The sequence below is a fragment of the Cherax quadricarinatus genome, chromosome 12, assembly GCF_038502225.1.
Source record: "Cherax quadricarinatus isolate ZL_2023a chromosome 12, ASM3850222v1, whole genome shotgun sequence".
Lineage (NCBI taxonomy): Eukaryota > Metazoa > Arthropoda > Malacostraca > Decapoda > Parastacidae > Cherax > Cherax quadricarinatus.
The window spans coordinates 2,427,661-2,445,206 of NC_091303.1; the positions used below are offsets into that span (position 1 = coordinate 2,427,661).

At 39.6% G+C, this 17,546-nt stretch overlaps 1 protein-coding gene across 1 annotated transcript in view; it reads right to left on the bottom strand.

The window, feature by feature from the left end:
- The window catches only part of LOC128686536 (ovochymase-like), an 80,582-nt gene that overhangs the window by 43,903 nt on the left and 19,133 nt on the right, over positions 1-17,546 (bottom strand). The window contains exons 8-10 of the mRNA XM_070084199.1: positions 7,661-7,712; positions 7,137-7,357; positions 3,560-4,093 (exon numbers count right to left, since the gene is read on the bottom strand). Coding sequence (XP_069940300.1) covers positions 3,560-4,093; positions 7,137-7,357; positions 7,661-7,712 — 807 coding nt within the window. The remainder of the gene's footprint in view (positions 1-3,559; positions 4,094-7,136; positions 7,358-7,660; positions 7,713-17,546) is intronic.

Genomic DNA, 17,546 nt, shown 5'->3' on the forward strand with positions numbered 1-17,546 from the left:
GGATGGGTTTATGAAGGATGAGGTTAACCATAGAATTGATGAAGGAAAAAAGGCAAGTGGTGCGTTGAGGTATCTGTGAAGACAAAAAAACGTTATCCATGGAGGCAAAGAAGGAAATGTATTAAAGTATAGTCGTACCAACACTCTTATGTGGATGTGAAGCTCGGGTTGTAAATACTGCGGCGAGGAGGCGGCTGGAAGCAGTGGAGATGTCTTGTCTAAGAGCAATGTGTGGTGCAAATATTATAAAGAGAATTCGGAGTGTGGAAATTACGAAGAGGTGTGGAGTTACTAAAAGCATTAGCCAGAGGGCTGAAGAGGGGTTGTTGAACTGGTTTGGTTATTTAGAGAGAATTGGTTAAAATAGAATGACTTGCAGAGCGTATAATTCTGAAGGGGAAGGAAGGTGGGGTAGGGGTCGTCCTCGAAAAGGTTGGAGGGAGGGGTAAAGGAGGTTTTGTGGGCGAAGGGCTTCGACTACCAGCAAGCATGTGTGAGTGTTTTAGGATTGAATTTAGACGAATGGTTTTTGGGAACTGACGAGCTGTTGGATTGAGAGCAGGGTAATATTTTGTAAAGGGATTCAGGGAAACTTGTTAGCCGGAATTGAGTCCTGGAAATGGAAAGTACAGTGCCTGCACTTTCAAAGAAGGGTTTGGGATATTGGTAGTTTGGAGGCTGACTTTTAAACTGTAGTATCAAACTAGTTCCTTGACAATGTGAGTAGTCACGATAGCGCTTGGAATTTCACTACTCTTTCACAGTGGTTGTTTTGCATAATTTAAAATCACCTGTTAACTGTGATCTTATTGCATATATATATTTACATATATATATATATATATATATATATATATATATATATATATATATATATATATATACACAAACACTGATCTCTGGCTGAAGGAGACTCGAACCTACGAACCTTAGGACAAGGTACGCAGTGCTTTACCAATCTACCCACACTGGACCAATACCTTGGCGTGTAGCATGCGCTACACGTTTGATCCAAGGCAGCCAGCTTTCAGGGAGAAGGCTTACAGCTTTTCATCTCATCCCCTGCATGCATCAGCCTTACTAGAGATTTGAACAATGCAAGGAATTCGCGAGAGCATGCGAAATATACACAAACACTGATCTCTGGCTGAAGGAGACTCAAACCTACGAACCTAAGGACAAGGTACGCATTGCTTTACCAATCTACCCACACTGGACCAATACCTTGGCGTGTAGCATGCGCTACACGTTTGATCCAAGGCAGCCAGCTTTCAGGGAGAAGGCTTACAGCTTTTCATCTCATCCCCTGCATGCATCAGCCTTTCTAGAGATTTGAACAATGCAAGGAATTCGCGAGAGCATGCGAAATATACACATTGTTCAAATCTCTAGGCACCTGGTGAGTAGGTAGAAGGCATCGTGTGTGTCAATGTCTTTCATCCTGCTTTCCATCGTCCGAAGGTCTGAGACTTTTTTTCCTAGGATCAGATCGATGGCATTGGACCCAAGAGGAGCACCGAGGAGAGTGCTATTGGCTGGATCAATGGCTCGTGCTCCTGGTAAAACGGCACTAATATTCTGGATCATCTGTTGGTTGGTAGAAACTATTTCACATTTGGTAGGGTTTAAAGAAAGGCCCAGGCTTTCTCCCATGTCTTTAATTTTACTGATGTCCTCCAGGAGAGATTCTCTTGTGCCAGCCAGGGTACCGTCGTCCAGGAACCAGATATTGAGCTCGCTGGAGAGTGCCTCCGTGACTTCCTTGATGACCAAACAAAATAGAAAGGGGGCGAGAGGGTCCCCCTGTTGCACGCCCTCACACGAGTCAATTTCATGGTCCCCAAACAATAGTTTGGAAGTCACACTATAACACGATTCTATGAAGGGATAAAGGGAAGGGAAGTTTCTATAAACTGCTTGGAGAGCAGCATCCCTTCTGACTGAGTTGAAAGCATTGGCAAAGTTCAATTTGACCAAGGCTTTTTCATAGGACATGTTTTTGATATATACTCGTGCTGCATGGGCAGCTGCTTCACAGCCCTGTTGAACGCCGAAACCGAGCTGAGTTGGTTTCAGCATTGCAGCAGCCTCTTGACTCACCCTTCTTACTGCAGCCTTGGCGACTAGGCGCCGAAGGGTGTTACCCACTGCAATGGGCCTGATCCCGCCATCCTTTTTCCGGAGGGCACACAATGAGGCACCAAAGAAAAAGGGTCTGATGGCCTCTGGGACACCGCCAGCCAGGCACAGGTTGGAAAATTTCGTGAGTTCAGACAGCAGCCTCTCTGAAACCTCACCAAGTGCTGGAATGAGTATTTGTATTAAGTGTTGAGGCCTTAAACCGGTGAAACCTCCTGCTGAACCCTGTGGAAATGACATAGCAGCTTTATACACATCAGCATCCTTTATATATATGTATATATATATATATATATATATATATATATATATATATATATATATATATATATATATATATATATATATATATATATATATATATATATGATCTGTATATATATATATGTATATATACATATATATATATATGTATATATATATATATATATATATATATATATATATATATATATATATATATATATATATATATATAATATATATATATATATATATATATATATGTAGTAACAGTAATTTAATTGACAGCTGTCGGTGCCCGGAATCAATATTGGAAATATCGAGACAAGTGTAATGTGCCAAGAAATATAGTTGAAACCTTTAAATGTGCATAGAAAGGTTAAGTAGTAAGACAAATTTAAGGAACGTTTTATTAACTTATTTAATTTTCCAACTGTAACCATAATTTTCTTTTTTTTGCTATGTATCAAAAGCATCATCCCATGACATTCCAGTTCCAATGACTATTAAGAGTCGTCCAAATTTGTGGGATAAATGTTATTTAATATAAAAGTTTTTTTCAAATTCCACAATTTTTATTCATTGAGGATAAATACGCATGATGTTCAGTAATTCGGCTCTAGGACGATGTAATTATAATTTTTGAAAAGCTAGTTTCGAATCAAGTTTACAAGTCACATTCGACACAGTGAGACACATGAGTTTCAGAAATGTTGTAACTCTTCATGTTGTAGATTCTTTCCTTGAAAATAACCATCCTGTTGTGATAGAAACACAGGCCTTATCTCTAGGCTTTATTGAACATAGAATCTTCATAGTACTTCTGCAACAACAAAATATAATGACTAGTACATCTAATAATGGCTTCCACAGGGATGGTGATGTCTTGCATATGTCAAGAGAAAAGTTATAACTACAGGCCACATATTTAAACTCACCATGTAATCTGCATCGGTGATAAATGGATAAAGTAGTAGAGAATCACACACCATATGTTGGTGCCCATGACGCACGCCAAACTGTTGTTGTTGTTAAGGGCCCCTAGAGGTGGTGCAGTATTATCCTGCTGCTGCTCCCCACAGGACCAGTATCACTACACATCCTACCTTAAATAACATAGTAAACCTTGCATTGTTATCATTACAAAGGTCACAGCTTCACACAAATAGATATTTTACGCGGTGTTTTCCTGTATCCAGTCAGAGAAGTAAGCCACCTCAGTGTACACACCGGGGTAGCCGGGACGAGCACAGCCGTACCCCCAAGAAACGATGCCAGCTAAATAGCGAGATCCAGTGTCATCACACGCCAGAGGTCCACCAGAATCACCCTGACATGAGTCCTTTCCTCCCTCTGCAACGCCAGCGCAAATCATGGAATCAGAAACGTCATCCACACTATAGTCATCGCGGCATTCACTGTCTGACACGAGAGGGACAGTCACTTTCTGCAAGATATTGGGAGTGTCTCCTCCCTCTTCTAAGGTACCCCAGCCTGTGACGACGCAGTCACCAGAGGCTTGCTGACCCTGTTCGGGAAGTGCAATTACATCGACGTATTCGCTGAAAGTAACAGGCGTAGCTAGTTGAAGGAGGGATATGTCATTATACAGGTAATATGCATTGAAATCCTCGTGAAGAATGATTTTAGACAGAACAGATGTTTGTTCATTGCCGTCGTTTACAGACATGTCGTGTTCACCAGCCACAACCTGAGAAAGAAAATGAAATAACTATAATTAGTTTGTGAGATATTAAAATTCAACATCCTCATCACGTCACATGAAAAAAAAAGACTAGCAACTTAAACATATGTACTATTTAAAAGCTTGATGCATTGGTAAATAAATTAGAATTCAGTCTTTTACCTAGACAAGGGTCACACATTCTGAATGTTGTCCTTTCACCTTCAGTCATATCATTTACCAAACTGCGATAGGCCAGGATTCGACCCCACGACACTGTCCCGCCTCAAGAGGTCACACAATGTACATGTCACCTTATCATCTGAGCCATCGATCCTACAAACAACATGAGCCTAGCGAACTAGGCTTGTTTTATGTTGCGAGGACACTAGTAGTAGATGTATCCTCAAGGATTGATTTCAGCCTCCTCCTCTTTGAACACCCGCCTCCACAAGCAATCCATATAGCAATGAAACCAAGAAACAAGTTCGCTCGGCTCATGTTGTTTGAAGGATCAATGGCTCAAATGGTATGGTGACATGTTCATTGTGTGGCCTGTTGAGGCGAGACAATGTGTCGTGGGGTCGAATCCTGGCCTGCCGCATTTTGGTAAATGATTCAAAATCACTTGCTTCGTGGTCTCACTTATATATATATATATATATATATATATATATATATATATATATATATATATATATATATATATATATATATATATATATATATATATATATATATATATATATATATATATATATATATATATATATATATATATATATATGTGTGTGTGTGTGTGTGTGTGTGTGTGTGTGTGTGTGTGTGTGTGTGTGTGTGTGTATATATATAGTAGGCTGGTAAACAGCAACCGCCCAGGGAGGCACTACCGTCACTGCCAAGTGAGTGTACAACGAAAACCTGTAATTGTTTTACATGATGGTAGAATTGCTGGTGTCTTATGTCTGTCTCATAAACATGCAAGATTTCAGGTATGTCTTGTTACTTCTACTTGCACTTAGGTCATACTACACATACATGTACAAGCATATATATACACACCCCTCTGGGTATTCTTATACTTTCTTTCTAGTTCTTGTTCTTGTTTATTTCCTCTTATCTCCATGGGGAAGTGGAACAGAATTCTTCCTCCGTAACCCATGCAACTTGTAAGAGGCCACTAAAATGCCGGGAGCTAGGGGCTAGTAACCCCTTTTCACGTATAAATTACTAAATTTAAAAAAGAAACTTTCGTTTTTCTTTTTGGGCCACACTGCCTTGGTGGGATATGGCCGGTGTGTTGAAAGAAAGAAAGATATATATATATATACATATACATACATATATATATATATATATATATGGTTTAGAAAGACACGTAAGCAAACACTATAACATATTTATTAGAAAACGTTTCGGTCCTGGAACCAGGACCGAAACGTTTTCTAATAAATATGTTATAGTGTTTGCTTACGTGTCTTTCTAAACCAACTTGTCGGTATTTATTACCAAGGTTATACCATATATATATATATATATATATATATATATATATATATATATATATATATATATATATATATATATATATATATATATATATATATATATATATATATATATATATATATATATATATATATATATATATATATATATATATAAGACAAGCCACGGGGGGTGGTGGAAATCTTTAGCTCAAGTACTTTCACACTTCTCAGTGCATCATCAGGAGCTACGCAATGTTGCAAGGCAGCAACTGAAGCAGGGGAAGTTTCCTCAGTGTAGCGCAGTGCGGGTCAGTCACCGGCCGCAACTTTCAGAATTCTCTCGGATTCTGAGAGAAGCTGCAGCCAGTGACAGACCCGCACTGCGGGTAGGACATACCCCTTAGCTATGGGACTAGTCGTGTTGCAGACCTTTGCATTTTCTCTAGTTTCCTTACGTGCTTGGATAAGTGTGGGTTCCAAACTTGTGCTGCATGCTCCAATATGGGCCTAACGTACACGGTGTACAGGGTCCACCTGAACGATTCCTTATTAAGATGTCGGAATGCTGTTCATAGGTTTGCTAGGCGCCCGTATGTTGAAACAGTTATTTGGTTGATGTGCGCCTCAGTAGATATTCCAGGTGTCATACTCAATCCAAGATCCTTTTCCTTGAGTGAGGTTCGTAGTCTCCGTCTGCGGTCTTCAGTACCCTCCCCAAGTCTTCATGACTTTGCACTTAGTGTGGTTGAACTCCAGGTGCCAGTTGTTGGACCAGGCCTACAGCTTGTCCAGATCCCTTTGTAGTTCTGCCTGATCCTCATCCGAATGTATTCTTCTCATCAACTTCACATCATCTGCAAACACGGACACTTCGGAGTCTTTTCCTTCCGTCTTTTCGTTCACAAATACCAGAAACAGCACCGGTCCTAGGACTGACCTCTGTGGAACCAAGCTCGTTACGGGCTCCCACTCTGACACCTCACCACGTACCATTACCCGCTGTTGTCTTACTGACAGGTATTCTCTGATCCATTGCAGTGTCTTCCTTGTTATCCCTGCCTGATCCTCCAGCTTTTGCTCTAATCTCTTGTGTGGAATTGTATCAAACGTCTTGTTTAAGAATTTATCTGCATTCAGAACTACAAAATATATTAAATTAGGATACATTTTACGTACACAAATGATGCCCAAGTGTCTCATTTACTAACTTCTCGGTTTTTCTAAACCATTTATTCACAATATTTAAGGCGTGGAGATGCAGCTTTTCAAAACTGCGTGGTGTTTTAATATACATTTTACATAAACAGTCATCCTGGCCAAAGAAAAATATGAAATTTTTAAATATTGCCTCAAGAAAAACAAAGCATGTAACCCATCAGAGTTAATCCCTCTGAGTGTTAGTTACCTGTTGGTTAACTGTGACTCAAATGATGTATATATACCAGCTTCCTCCACTGAGTAATCAGTGTCACAACATATTAATATAATGTATCTATATAAATTAGAGTAAACTATAATTAGAGTATTTAAACTCTCTATAATGTACGCCCCCTTTATATGTGAAATAATACACGACTTACCTGAAGATAATCTGGATTGTTAAAGTCTTCACCGTAGACACAATGACCAGCAGAGATGGCCCAGTTCTCCTTGTAGAGGGAGGCGCCACAGAAGTGCCACGCATCACCGTAACTGATGTCTTGGAAGCTCAGCTGATAAGGAAACTCACCAGGCTCAGCATCGGTGCCTCCCACGATCTTGTAGTTACCTAAACTGAACCTCAGCTTGTGCGATGGAGCGGCTGTGAGAAAAATAGTCGAGATTTTAAATTCTTGCTTCAACATGGAGTGACCTGACACCTGTGATGAGCACTTGATGTAAGGAAATGGAGCAACCTTTTCACTTACTCGTCTTACTGGATCAAAACTGATTTCTCCATAGGGGTTTAGCGCGTGTTCGTAAATGTATAATAATGCCAAATTTACTCATTAACTCCTCGTAATTAGTGTTTTTGTTGTAAAATACAAAAAGATCAAAATTCAATAGCGATTATATTGCAGTGCAGGTTTAAACATCATTGACGGTGTTTACAGAGGGAACTCACCGAGCGCTCCAGCGAGGAGAAGGCAGAACACGAAGGTCTTCATGGCTGGTCTCTGGTGAAGAGTCATATTCCCCGCCACCATTTATACTCACCACAACCTCCTTATCTTATCAATCAATTCTCTCTCTCTCTCTCTGTCTCTCTCTCTCTCTCTCTCTCTCTCTCTCTCTCTCTCTCTCTCTCTCTCTCTCTCTCTCTCTCTCTCTCTCTCTCTCTCTCTCTCTCGCTCTCTCTCTCTTTTTTTTTTTACACAGGGTTTGACAAGGTTAACGATCCCTAGCTTTATTGACAGCTATTTACAGGTTAAGGATTCCTAACTTTATTGGCAAGCTAAGAGCTGTTACCTACATCAGCTCATTTGAAAGCATTTTTATTGTTATGAGACATACAAGTAGGAAACAGGATGAAGTTGGAGCCATCTGTGGGCCAGCATTTTCATTTCACCATTTCATGGTGCCTAGAGACGATCATCCTTTGCGTTTTCTCCGGTGCAAATGTTACTTGCCATCTATTTCCCCAAGATGATATAGCTCTCAGCTGGTGATTGATGTAGCTTAGAGCAGCTGGCATTTCTTCTCTTGGATAAGTGAATGTCAGTGTACAGTCGTCTGCATATGCATGTGATTCTGGGATGAGATGAAGAAGGTCGTTGAAGTAGACATTCCATAACAATGGACCCAGCACGCTTCCTTGTGGAACACTTGCCAAATTTGGTGTCTTGCTGATTCAGTTCCATTGATAACTACACTTAGAGATCTACCATGAAGGTAATCACTGAGGAGACATAGCGTAGAGCCTGCAATTCCCAGTGCTTGAAGTTTTGCTAAGAGGCCCTGGTGCCACACCAGGTCAAAAGCGCCAGCAATGTCTCTCTCTCTCTCTCTCTCTCTCTCTCTGTCTCTCTCTCTCTCTCTCTCTCTCTCTCTCTCTCTCTCTCTCTCTCTCTCTCTCTCTCACATATATATATATATATATATATATATATATATATATATATATATATATATATATATATATATATATATAAGGTTCGTAGGTTCGAGTCTCCTCCAGGTAGAGATCAGTGTTTATATATATATATATATATATATATATATATATATATATATATATAACACTGATCTCTGGCTGGAGGAGACTCGAACCTACGAACCTTAGAACAAGGTACGCAGTGCTATACAAAACTCACCACACTGGACCAAATACCTTGGAGTCCAGCTTGCGCTAGACTTTGATCCAAGGCAGCCAGCTTTCAAGGAGAAGGCTTAGAGCTTTTCATCTCATCCCCTGCATGCATCAGCCTTACTAGAGATTTTAACAATGCTAGGAATTCGCGAGAGCAGGCGAAATATACACAAACACTTATCTCTGGCTGAAGGAGACTCGAACCTGCGAATCTCGGAACAAGGTATGCAGTGCTATACCAAACTTACCACACTGTACCAAATACCTTGGAGTCCAGCTTGCGCTAGACTTTGATCCAAGGCAGCCAGCTTTCAGGGAGAAGGCTTACAGCTTTTCATCTCATCCCCTGCATGCATCAGTCTTACTAGTGTGAGGAAAAAGTTCAATAGATAGGAGTATGGAGGGAGTGTATAGTAACAATAGTTTCATTGCCGGCTACTTGTTAAGGTAGGGTAAGTCCAGCACCCGCTATTCCCCCTCCCCCCTTTTTCCCCCTCCCCGAAAGTGATAGTTTGATTGCCGGCTGCTTGTTAAGGTAGGGTCAGTCTAGCTCCCACTATCCCTTCCCCTCCCTCTCCCCCCCCCGAAAGGTGACGTGTGGGGCTCCGGTCAAACAGTAAATCACTCGACTCACAGCTCCCAACACTACTGTAAGTACACGCCTGATCATATTTTAGTGGAATTATTGGTTGAAAGCTTCACTTTTGACCAATAATTTACTTAATCCTTTCATTCTTTATCTGTTAAATGTTTTAATAATCACCACATCTTTTAGGTATTGTACTTATCATGGAGAGTGATTTCTTAAGCAGTGGGTAATCTGTCTCTCATTACAGCTTGGAATGACAGAGAGGGTCACCTGCCAACCAACGAGAAGAATAGAAGAAGATGGAATAACGTCCTGAGACGTCCCATGTTTAGTCTACTTACCTGTTATGTAAACCAACACAGGACCCAACCCCTCATCATAGCAGTGGTAACGAACCTGTTTTCCTGTCATCTGAAGTAATTACACACGGCTATACTCTGTGAAGAACGAGCCAGTGGTGGTGACCAACCCCTGCTACCCCCCCCCCACATCAGCAACGGCTACGATTTCAACAACACGCAGTGTCACCAACACCTGACACCCCATTACCACGATATACCTATATTAGCGTTGAGTTCAAATGCAATTTTTTTTCATTTCATTTTTCTTTCAATTAGATACCCATTGAAGTTTTATTGTTTTACATTTTCCGTTTCTAAATAATAAAGTGTTTATCATTATCTGTTATTATTTATTTTTTTATTCATTAATTTTCCTGAGGAGGAGCCAGCCTTGGTAATACTGACTGAAGTTGTTACAGGGCTGAGTAAGCCTTCACAAGTGGCGACCTTGCCAGGATCAACTCTACTGAATCAAGATTCAATTCCATCTCGAATCTACCATTGGAACTTCAACGCTGCATACCACAGACGGTTACCACCAGCCATGAGTAATCATCCTCTATGGTAGGACTACGGTACAGGTATTTAAAAGATTTGGTGATTGTTATAGTCTCAATTTATTGTAAGTCAAGTCAAGCAGGATATAATATTTAACTCTGCCACCTTTTCGAGCTTGAAACACTTTGGAGGATTAGACTCTAGGGACCCGAGATTTTCCAGTGTCAATTTGTTTCATTGAGCTCTTTATTATATCAAGGGAACTGTTGTAGGACACTCTTGATTTGTGGGTGAGAAGATTTAATGGTCAAGTGACCCCATTCTACTTACTGTTTGCTCGGAGCCTACATAGAACCCTTCGTTTTAATTAATACATATTGTTTAATTGAAGTAGGGATCGAGCCCTATGGTTTATTTACAGTTTGAGCGGAGCATTAATTGAACCCTCCATTTTCTTTAATACCCGTTTCATTTCCCTTATTAGTCTAAGTTATTCTTGCAAGTATGGAGGAATACCAGTTTTGGATGAACGCTGGAAGTTAGGAATAACAGGGAAAAATTTAGAATCTTTCATTAGTGTTAAGATCCAGGAAAGACTTGAAAGAGAGAGAGAGAGAATCGGAAGAGAAGAGAATAAGGAGAGAGAAAGAATAGAGAGAGAGAATCAAAAAAGACAGTTAGAAAGAGAATGAGAGGATAAAAAGGAGAGAGATCGAATTGAAAGAGAAAACCAAGATAGACAGTTAGAAAGAAAGAAGACAAAAAGGAGCGTGATAGACTTGATCGTGAGGAGAGAGCTAGAGTACGTGAGGAACAAGCTAAAGTACGTGAGGAACAAGTTATGTTAAGAGAACTTGAGGAAAGAGCAAAGGATAGAGAAGTTGAGGAAAGAGCTAGAGAATGTGAGGAAAAAGCTAGAGAACGTGGGGGAAAAGCTAGAGAACTTGAGTTAATAGAGAGAGAAAAGGATCGCGAGCTCGAAAAAGCTCACCTTGAATTAGAGAATAAAAAGTTAACTCTTACACAAGAACAATTAGAGGAAGGAATAATTTAACAACATGCAGCTAGTGCACATATTCCAACACTTAATTTACCTCCCTTCACAGAGGGTGAAGACATTACTTCATACATCATCAGGTTTGAAAATACTGCTACCCTCTGTGAATGGCCTGCTGACACCTGGGCTACCAGGTTAGGAATGTTATTTTCTGGTACAGCCTTAAATATCTATGCAACTTTGTCGCAGGACATCATATATAATTATAGCCTACTGATGAAGGCAATCCTTAAAGCATATCAAAAAACCACTAATTCTTACAGGAAAGATTTCAGGTATGCCACCTTACAACCTGGCCAGAACTTTCAGCAGTTACAGGTAGCACTCTTTCGTTTGTTCGACTTTTGGATAGAGAGTTCAGGAATTGATCAGTTATGAATCTCTTAGAGACTTCATGGTTACTGACCAGTTCCTGACAGCTCTTCCCCACCAGATAAGAACATTCATTAGAGAACGTAACCTGATTAAAGCTGAGGAAGTTGCTGAGGCCTCTGACTTGTATGCTGAGGCTCACAATTCCTATAAAGACCTAAAGGGATCGAACCCTAAGGGCAAGGGTTCATCAGACCTTAAGAAATCAAAGCCTCTAGTGGAAAGTAAAGTGACTTCTTTTATTCCTGTTTGTCATTTGTGTGGTGTTAAGGGACATAAACGTCCAGATTGTCCTTCTAAGAAGGTCCAAAAAGTTGGAAGATGTTTTGTTGACGGTAATGACCATGCACCCTTCTGTTCAGGAACAGTTAATGGTATAAAAGTCTCAGATATATTACGTGACACTGGATGTACGTGCATCGTAATTTCGGACAAACTGTTCCCTTACTTTAAAACCTCTCGTGTGTCCTCTATTCTTTCAGATTACTTAGGTCGTGAAAATACCTTCCCTACAATACGTTGTTACTTGAAAACTAAATGGTTCACCGGTTGGACTAATGCGGTACTAGCCCCAATTACTTGTTCTATAATAGTGGGTAACATTAAAGGTGCCGTTCTTCCTTCAGAGGCGGATCTTTCGTCACCACCCGTGGATCTAAGTTTTCCAGCTACTCTTCCTTGCAAGTTAAATAATCCCCTTTACAATTCTGCACCGGAAGCTGCGTTGTCTCGTACTGTTCATTTGGGGGTGGAAACAGATGATACTGCTCTCGATAGCGAGGTAGCAGGATCACCTGTCCACTCGTCGGGTGAAAGTAAGGGTATTGCCTCCGGCACTCTCAATGTCTTGACTAGGGCTCAGACCATAACACCGGTTTCTCCTACCTCCTCTTCTCCCACCGTGAGTCCTTTTATTTTCCCAGATTTTATGTCCAAGGATGACTTTGTCAGCATACAGCGCAATTGCCCTTCACTTCGGGATTGTCATAATCAAGCTTTTAACAACAAAGTTATCCATGGGAGATACGTATCTCATAAGTTTGAATATATTAATGGTATCTCACATAAGTCGGTCTTTAAATCTCATTCTTCAGTGATAGATTATTCCCTACTGGTTGTTCCTAAACCATGCCGAGAGACTGTTCTTCAAATGGCTCATGATTTGCCAGTGACCGAACACTTGGCCCATCGTAAGACGTGGCATAAACTCAAGCACACTTATTTTTGGCCAAGCATGTATTCTCAGGTTACAAAGAAGTATAGTTCTTGCAATAGGTGTCAGGTGCTTACTGCACAAAATACACACACTCCTAGATCCTGTATATTTATTAAATCTAAAACTTCCCTCCTGCAGAAACGAGATACTCCACCATAGAAAAGGAATGTTTGGCCCTTGTATGGGGTATCTCCAAGCTTAAATTTTATCTACTGGGAAAAGAATTCATTTTAGAAACGGACCACAAACCTTTGATATACCTAGAAACTTTTAAGGGAACCAACAGTCGCCTCTTGAGGTGGACATTTGCACTCCAGGCTTTTAAGTTCCATATTGTGTATATCATTGGTTCATCCAATTATTTCTCTGACTGGTTAAGTCGTGACAGTCAGTAGAAGATTTGTTTCCTTACGCGACTTCCACATGTTAGAACTTTTTCCTCGCCTATTCTTATACTCCTTGACTATAAGTCTTGGTATGGGGGAGTGTGAGGGAAAAGTTCAATAGATAGGAGTAGCGAGGGAGTGTATAGTAACAATAGTTTCATTGCCGGCTACTTGTTAAGGTAGGGTAAGTCCAGCTCCCTCTATTCCCCCTCCCTCCTTTTTCCCCCTCCCCGAAAGTGATAGTTTGATTGCCGGCTGCTTGTTAAGGTAGGGTCAGTCTAACTCCCGCTATCCCTTCCCCTCCCTCCCCCCCCTGCCGAAAGGTGACGTGTTGGGCTCCGGTCAAACAGTAAATCACTCGACTCGCAGCTCCCAACACTACTGTAAGTACACGCCTGATCATATTTTAGTGGACTTATTGGTTGAAAGCTTCACTTTTGACCAATAATTAACTTAGTCCTTTCATTCTTTATCTGTTAAATGTTTTAATAATCACCACATCTTTTAGGTATTGTACTTATCGTGGAGAGTGATTTCTTAAGCAGTGGGTAATCTGTCTCTCATTACAGCTTGGAATGACAGAGAGGGTCACCTGCCAACCAACGAGAAGAACAGAAGAAGATGGACTAACGTCCTGAGACGTCCCATGTTTAGTCTACTTACCTGTTATATAAACCAACACAGGACCCAACCCCTCATCATAGCAGTGGTAACGAACCTGTTTTCCTGTCATCTGAAGTAATTACACACGGCTATACTCTGTGAAGAACGAGCCAGTGGTAGTCACCAACACCTGCTACCCCCTCCCCCCACATCAGCAACGGCTACGATTTCAACAACACGCAGTGTCACCAACACCTGACACCCCATTACCACGATATACCTATATTAGCGTTGAGTTCAAATGCAATTTTTTTTATTTCATTTTTCATTTTTCTTTCAATTAGGATACCCATTCATGTTTCATTGTTTTACATTTTCCGTTTCTAAATGATAGTGTTTATCACTGTCTGTTATTATTTCTTTTTCTATTCATTAATTTTCCTGAGGAGGAGCCAGCCTTGGTAATACTGACTGAAGTTGTTACAGGGCTGAGTAAGCCTTCACACTAGAGATTTTAACAATGCAAGGAATTCGCGAGAGCAGACGAAATATACACAAACACTGATCTCTGGCTGAAGGAGACTCGAACCTACGAACCTTGGAACAAGGTACGGAGTGCTATACCAAACTCACCACACTGGACCAAATACCTTGGAGTCCAGCTTGCGCTAGACTTTGATCCAAGGCAGCCAGCTTTCAGGGAGAAGGCTTATAGCTTTTCATCTAATCCCCTGCATGCATCAGCCTAACTAGAGATTTTAACAATGCAAGGAATTCGCGAGAGCAGGCGAAATAAACACAAATCTCTAGTAAGGCTGATGCATGCAGGGGATGAGATGAAAAGCTGTAAGCCTTCTCCCTGAAAGCTGGTTGCCTTGGATCAAAGTCTAGCGCAAGCTGGACTTCAAGGTATTTGGTCCAGTGTGGCGAGTTTGGTATAGCAATGCGTGCCTTGTTCCAAGGTTCGTAGGTTCGAGCCTCCTTCAACCAGAGATCAGTGTTTGTGTATATTTCGCCTGCTCTGGCGAATTACTTATATATATATATATATATATATATATATATATATATATATATATATATATATATATATATATATATATATATATATATATATATATATATATATGTATATGTCGTGCCGAATATGTAAAACTGGTCAATTAGCAAAAACTCATTTAAAATTAAGTCCTTTCTAAAATTTTCACTTATACATTTAAAGATATATTTTTCTCATTAATGTTAATGTTAAAATTTTTAATTTTCCTCCAAAAGCATCTTAGAAAACTTACCTAACCTTATTACAACAAGAACAATTTATTTTAGCCTAACCCAACTAAACATATTTTAGATTTGTTTACAATAATTTAATACTAAACAAACACAGTGAAACATATTTTTTTTCGTTAGGTCCAAAATGATTTTGGCGAAATTATTTCAAGCTCAAATTTTAGCTTGTCCTATATGGCAAGATACCAACAACTCGACACCTGACGCCTCAAAAATCAGAGCCCAAATTAGCAAAAAAATAGAAGACGGAAGTACCATTGAAGCACTGAGGCTTGTATCCAGTGAGGATGAAATCGCTCCTAAGGACATCATTACAGCACAAGCCCTGAAGGACAAACATCCACCCAGGGCTCCCAGTACCAACATTGACTTCCCTGAAATTGGAGCAGGTGAAGAACATTTATCCTTACACGACGATGATGTGGATAAAACTTCTGTTATTTCCAAAGGGCTGTCGAATATTTTATTTTCTAAGTTAGGAGCAGCGCTCTATGACCCTGGTGGGTTTAGCGCTTAGCTTTGATTACAGTAATAGTAATAATAGCATAAAGTTCTCTCACTGTATATAGGCATCGTATATATATATATAATATATATATATATATATATATATATATATATATATATATATATATATATATATATATATATGCAAAACAACCACTCTGAAAGAATAGAGAAATTCCAAGCGCTTTCGTGACTACTCACATTATCAAGGAACTATGATAATGTGAGTAGTCACGAAAGCGCTTGGAATTTCTCTATTCTTTCAGAGTGGTTGTTTTGCATATTTAGAAATCACCTGTTCACTGTGATCTTATTGCATATATATATATATATATATATATATATATATATATATATATATATATATATATATATATATATATTAAACAGCCATGGTTGTTTAATATATTTATACATGGGGTTGAAAAATAATTAAATGCTAGGGTGCTGTGGAGAGAGCTGGGATTAAATTATGGGGAATCAAATGCAAAATGGGAGTTGACAAAGTTACTTTTCGCATGCTCTCGCGAATTCCTTGCATTGTTCAAATCTCTAGTAAGGCTGATGCATGCAGGGGATGAGATGAAAAGCTGTAAGCCTTCTCCCTGAAAGCTGGCTGCCTTGGATCAAACGTGTAGCTCATTCTACACGCCAAGGTATTGGTCCAGTGTGGGTAGATTGGTAAAGCACTGCGTACCTTGTCCTAAGGTTCGTAGGTTCGAGTCTCCTTCAGCCAGAGATCAGTGTTTGTGTATATTTCGCATGCTCTCGCGAATTCCTTGCATTGTTCAAATCTCTAGTAAGGCTGATGCATGCAGGGGATGAGATGAAAAGCTGTAAGCCTTCTCCCTGAAAGCTGGCTGCCTTGGATCAAACGTGTAGCTCATGCTACACGCCAAGGTATTGGTCCAGTGTGGGTAGATTGGTAAAGCACTGCGTACCTTGTCCTAAGGTTCGTAGGTTCGAGTCTCCTTCAGCCAGAGATCAGTATATATATATATATATATATATATATATATATATATATATATATATATATATATATATATATATATATATATATATATATGCAAAACAATCACTGTGAAAGAATACAGAAATTCCAAGCGCTTTCGTGACTACTCACATTATCAAGGAACAATAAGGGTAATGCATCAAAGGAAGGCATATAAAGGGTCTAGCCCACACCTCACTATCACATCCCACAACAAAGCAACACCTGACGCGCGACTCACAAGAAAGGGAACACTGCGGCAGGCCCGCTGGCCCAACTAGACAGGTCCTTAACACAACCCACCGACAAACTATTCTACCCAAGAATTAAAAATTTTAAAATTTATTATTTGTCCAGTGTACTACTAAATTCTTCCCAAATTCTATTAATTACAAATGGATCTAATTTATACAAACCAAAGGAAATATTCATAATATTGTCAAAACTGCTTTTTATGAAACAAGATTCAATTATATTCCTGTCGACCATGGACTTGATTGATACAACTTTTTCAGCTTTTTGAAAATCAATTGAATGGTTAAAAGCTCTTATATGAATAAATAGAGCAGTGGAATCTTGTCCAGTTCTAACGCTATATTTATGTTGTTTTAATCTTAGTTCGAGACTTTTACCATTCTGACCGTAATAAACTTTATCACAAATTTGACAAGGAATCTTATAGACACATCCGTCAGCATTTTGTGGGGAATTCTTTATCAAAAGTTATTTTACTGTAACAAGATTTTTAAATACAACTTTGATATTAAAAGTCTTAAGAAGAGAAGGCATATCAACCAAGTTTTCATGGTAAGGGAGAACCAACATATTTTTAGTTGAATAAGGCTGGT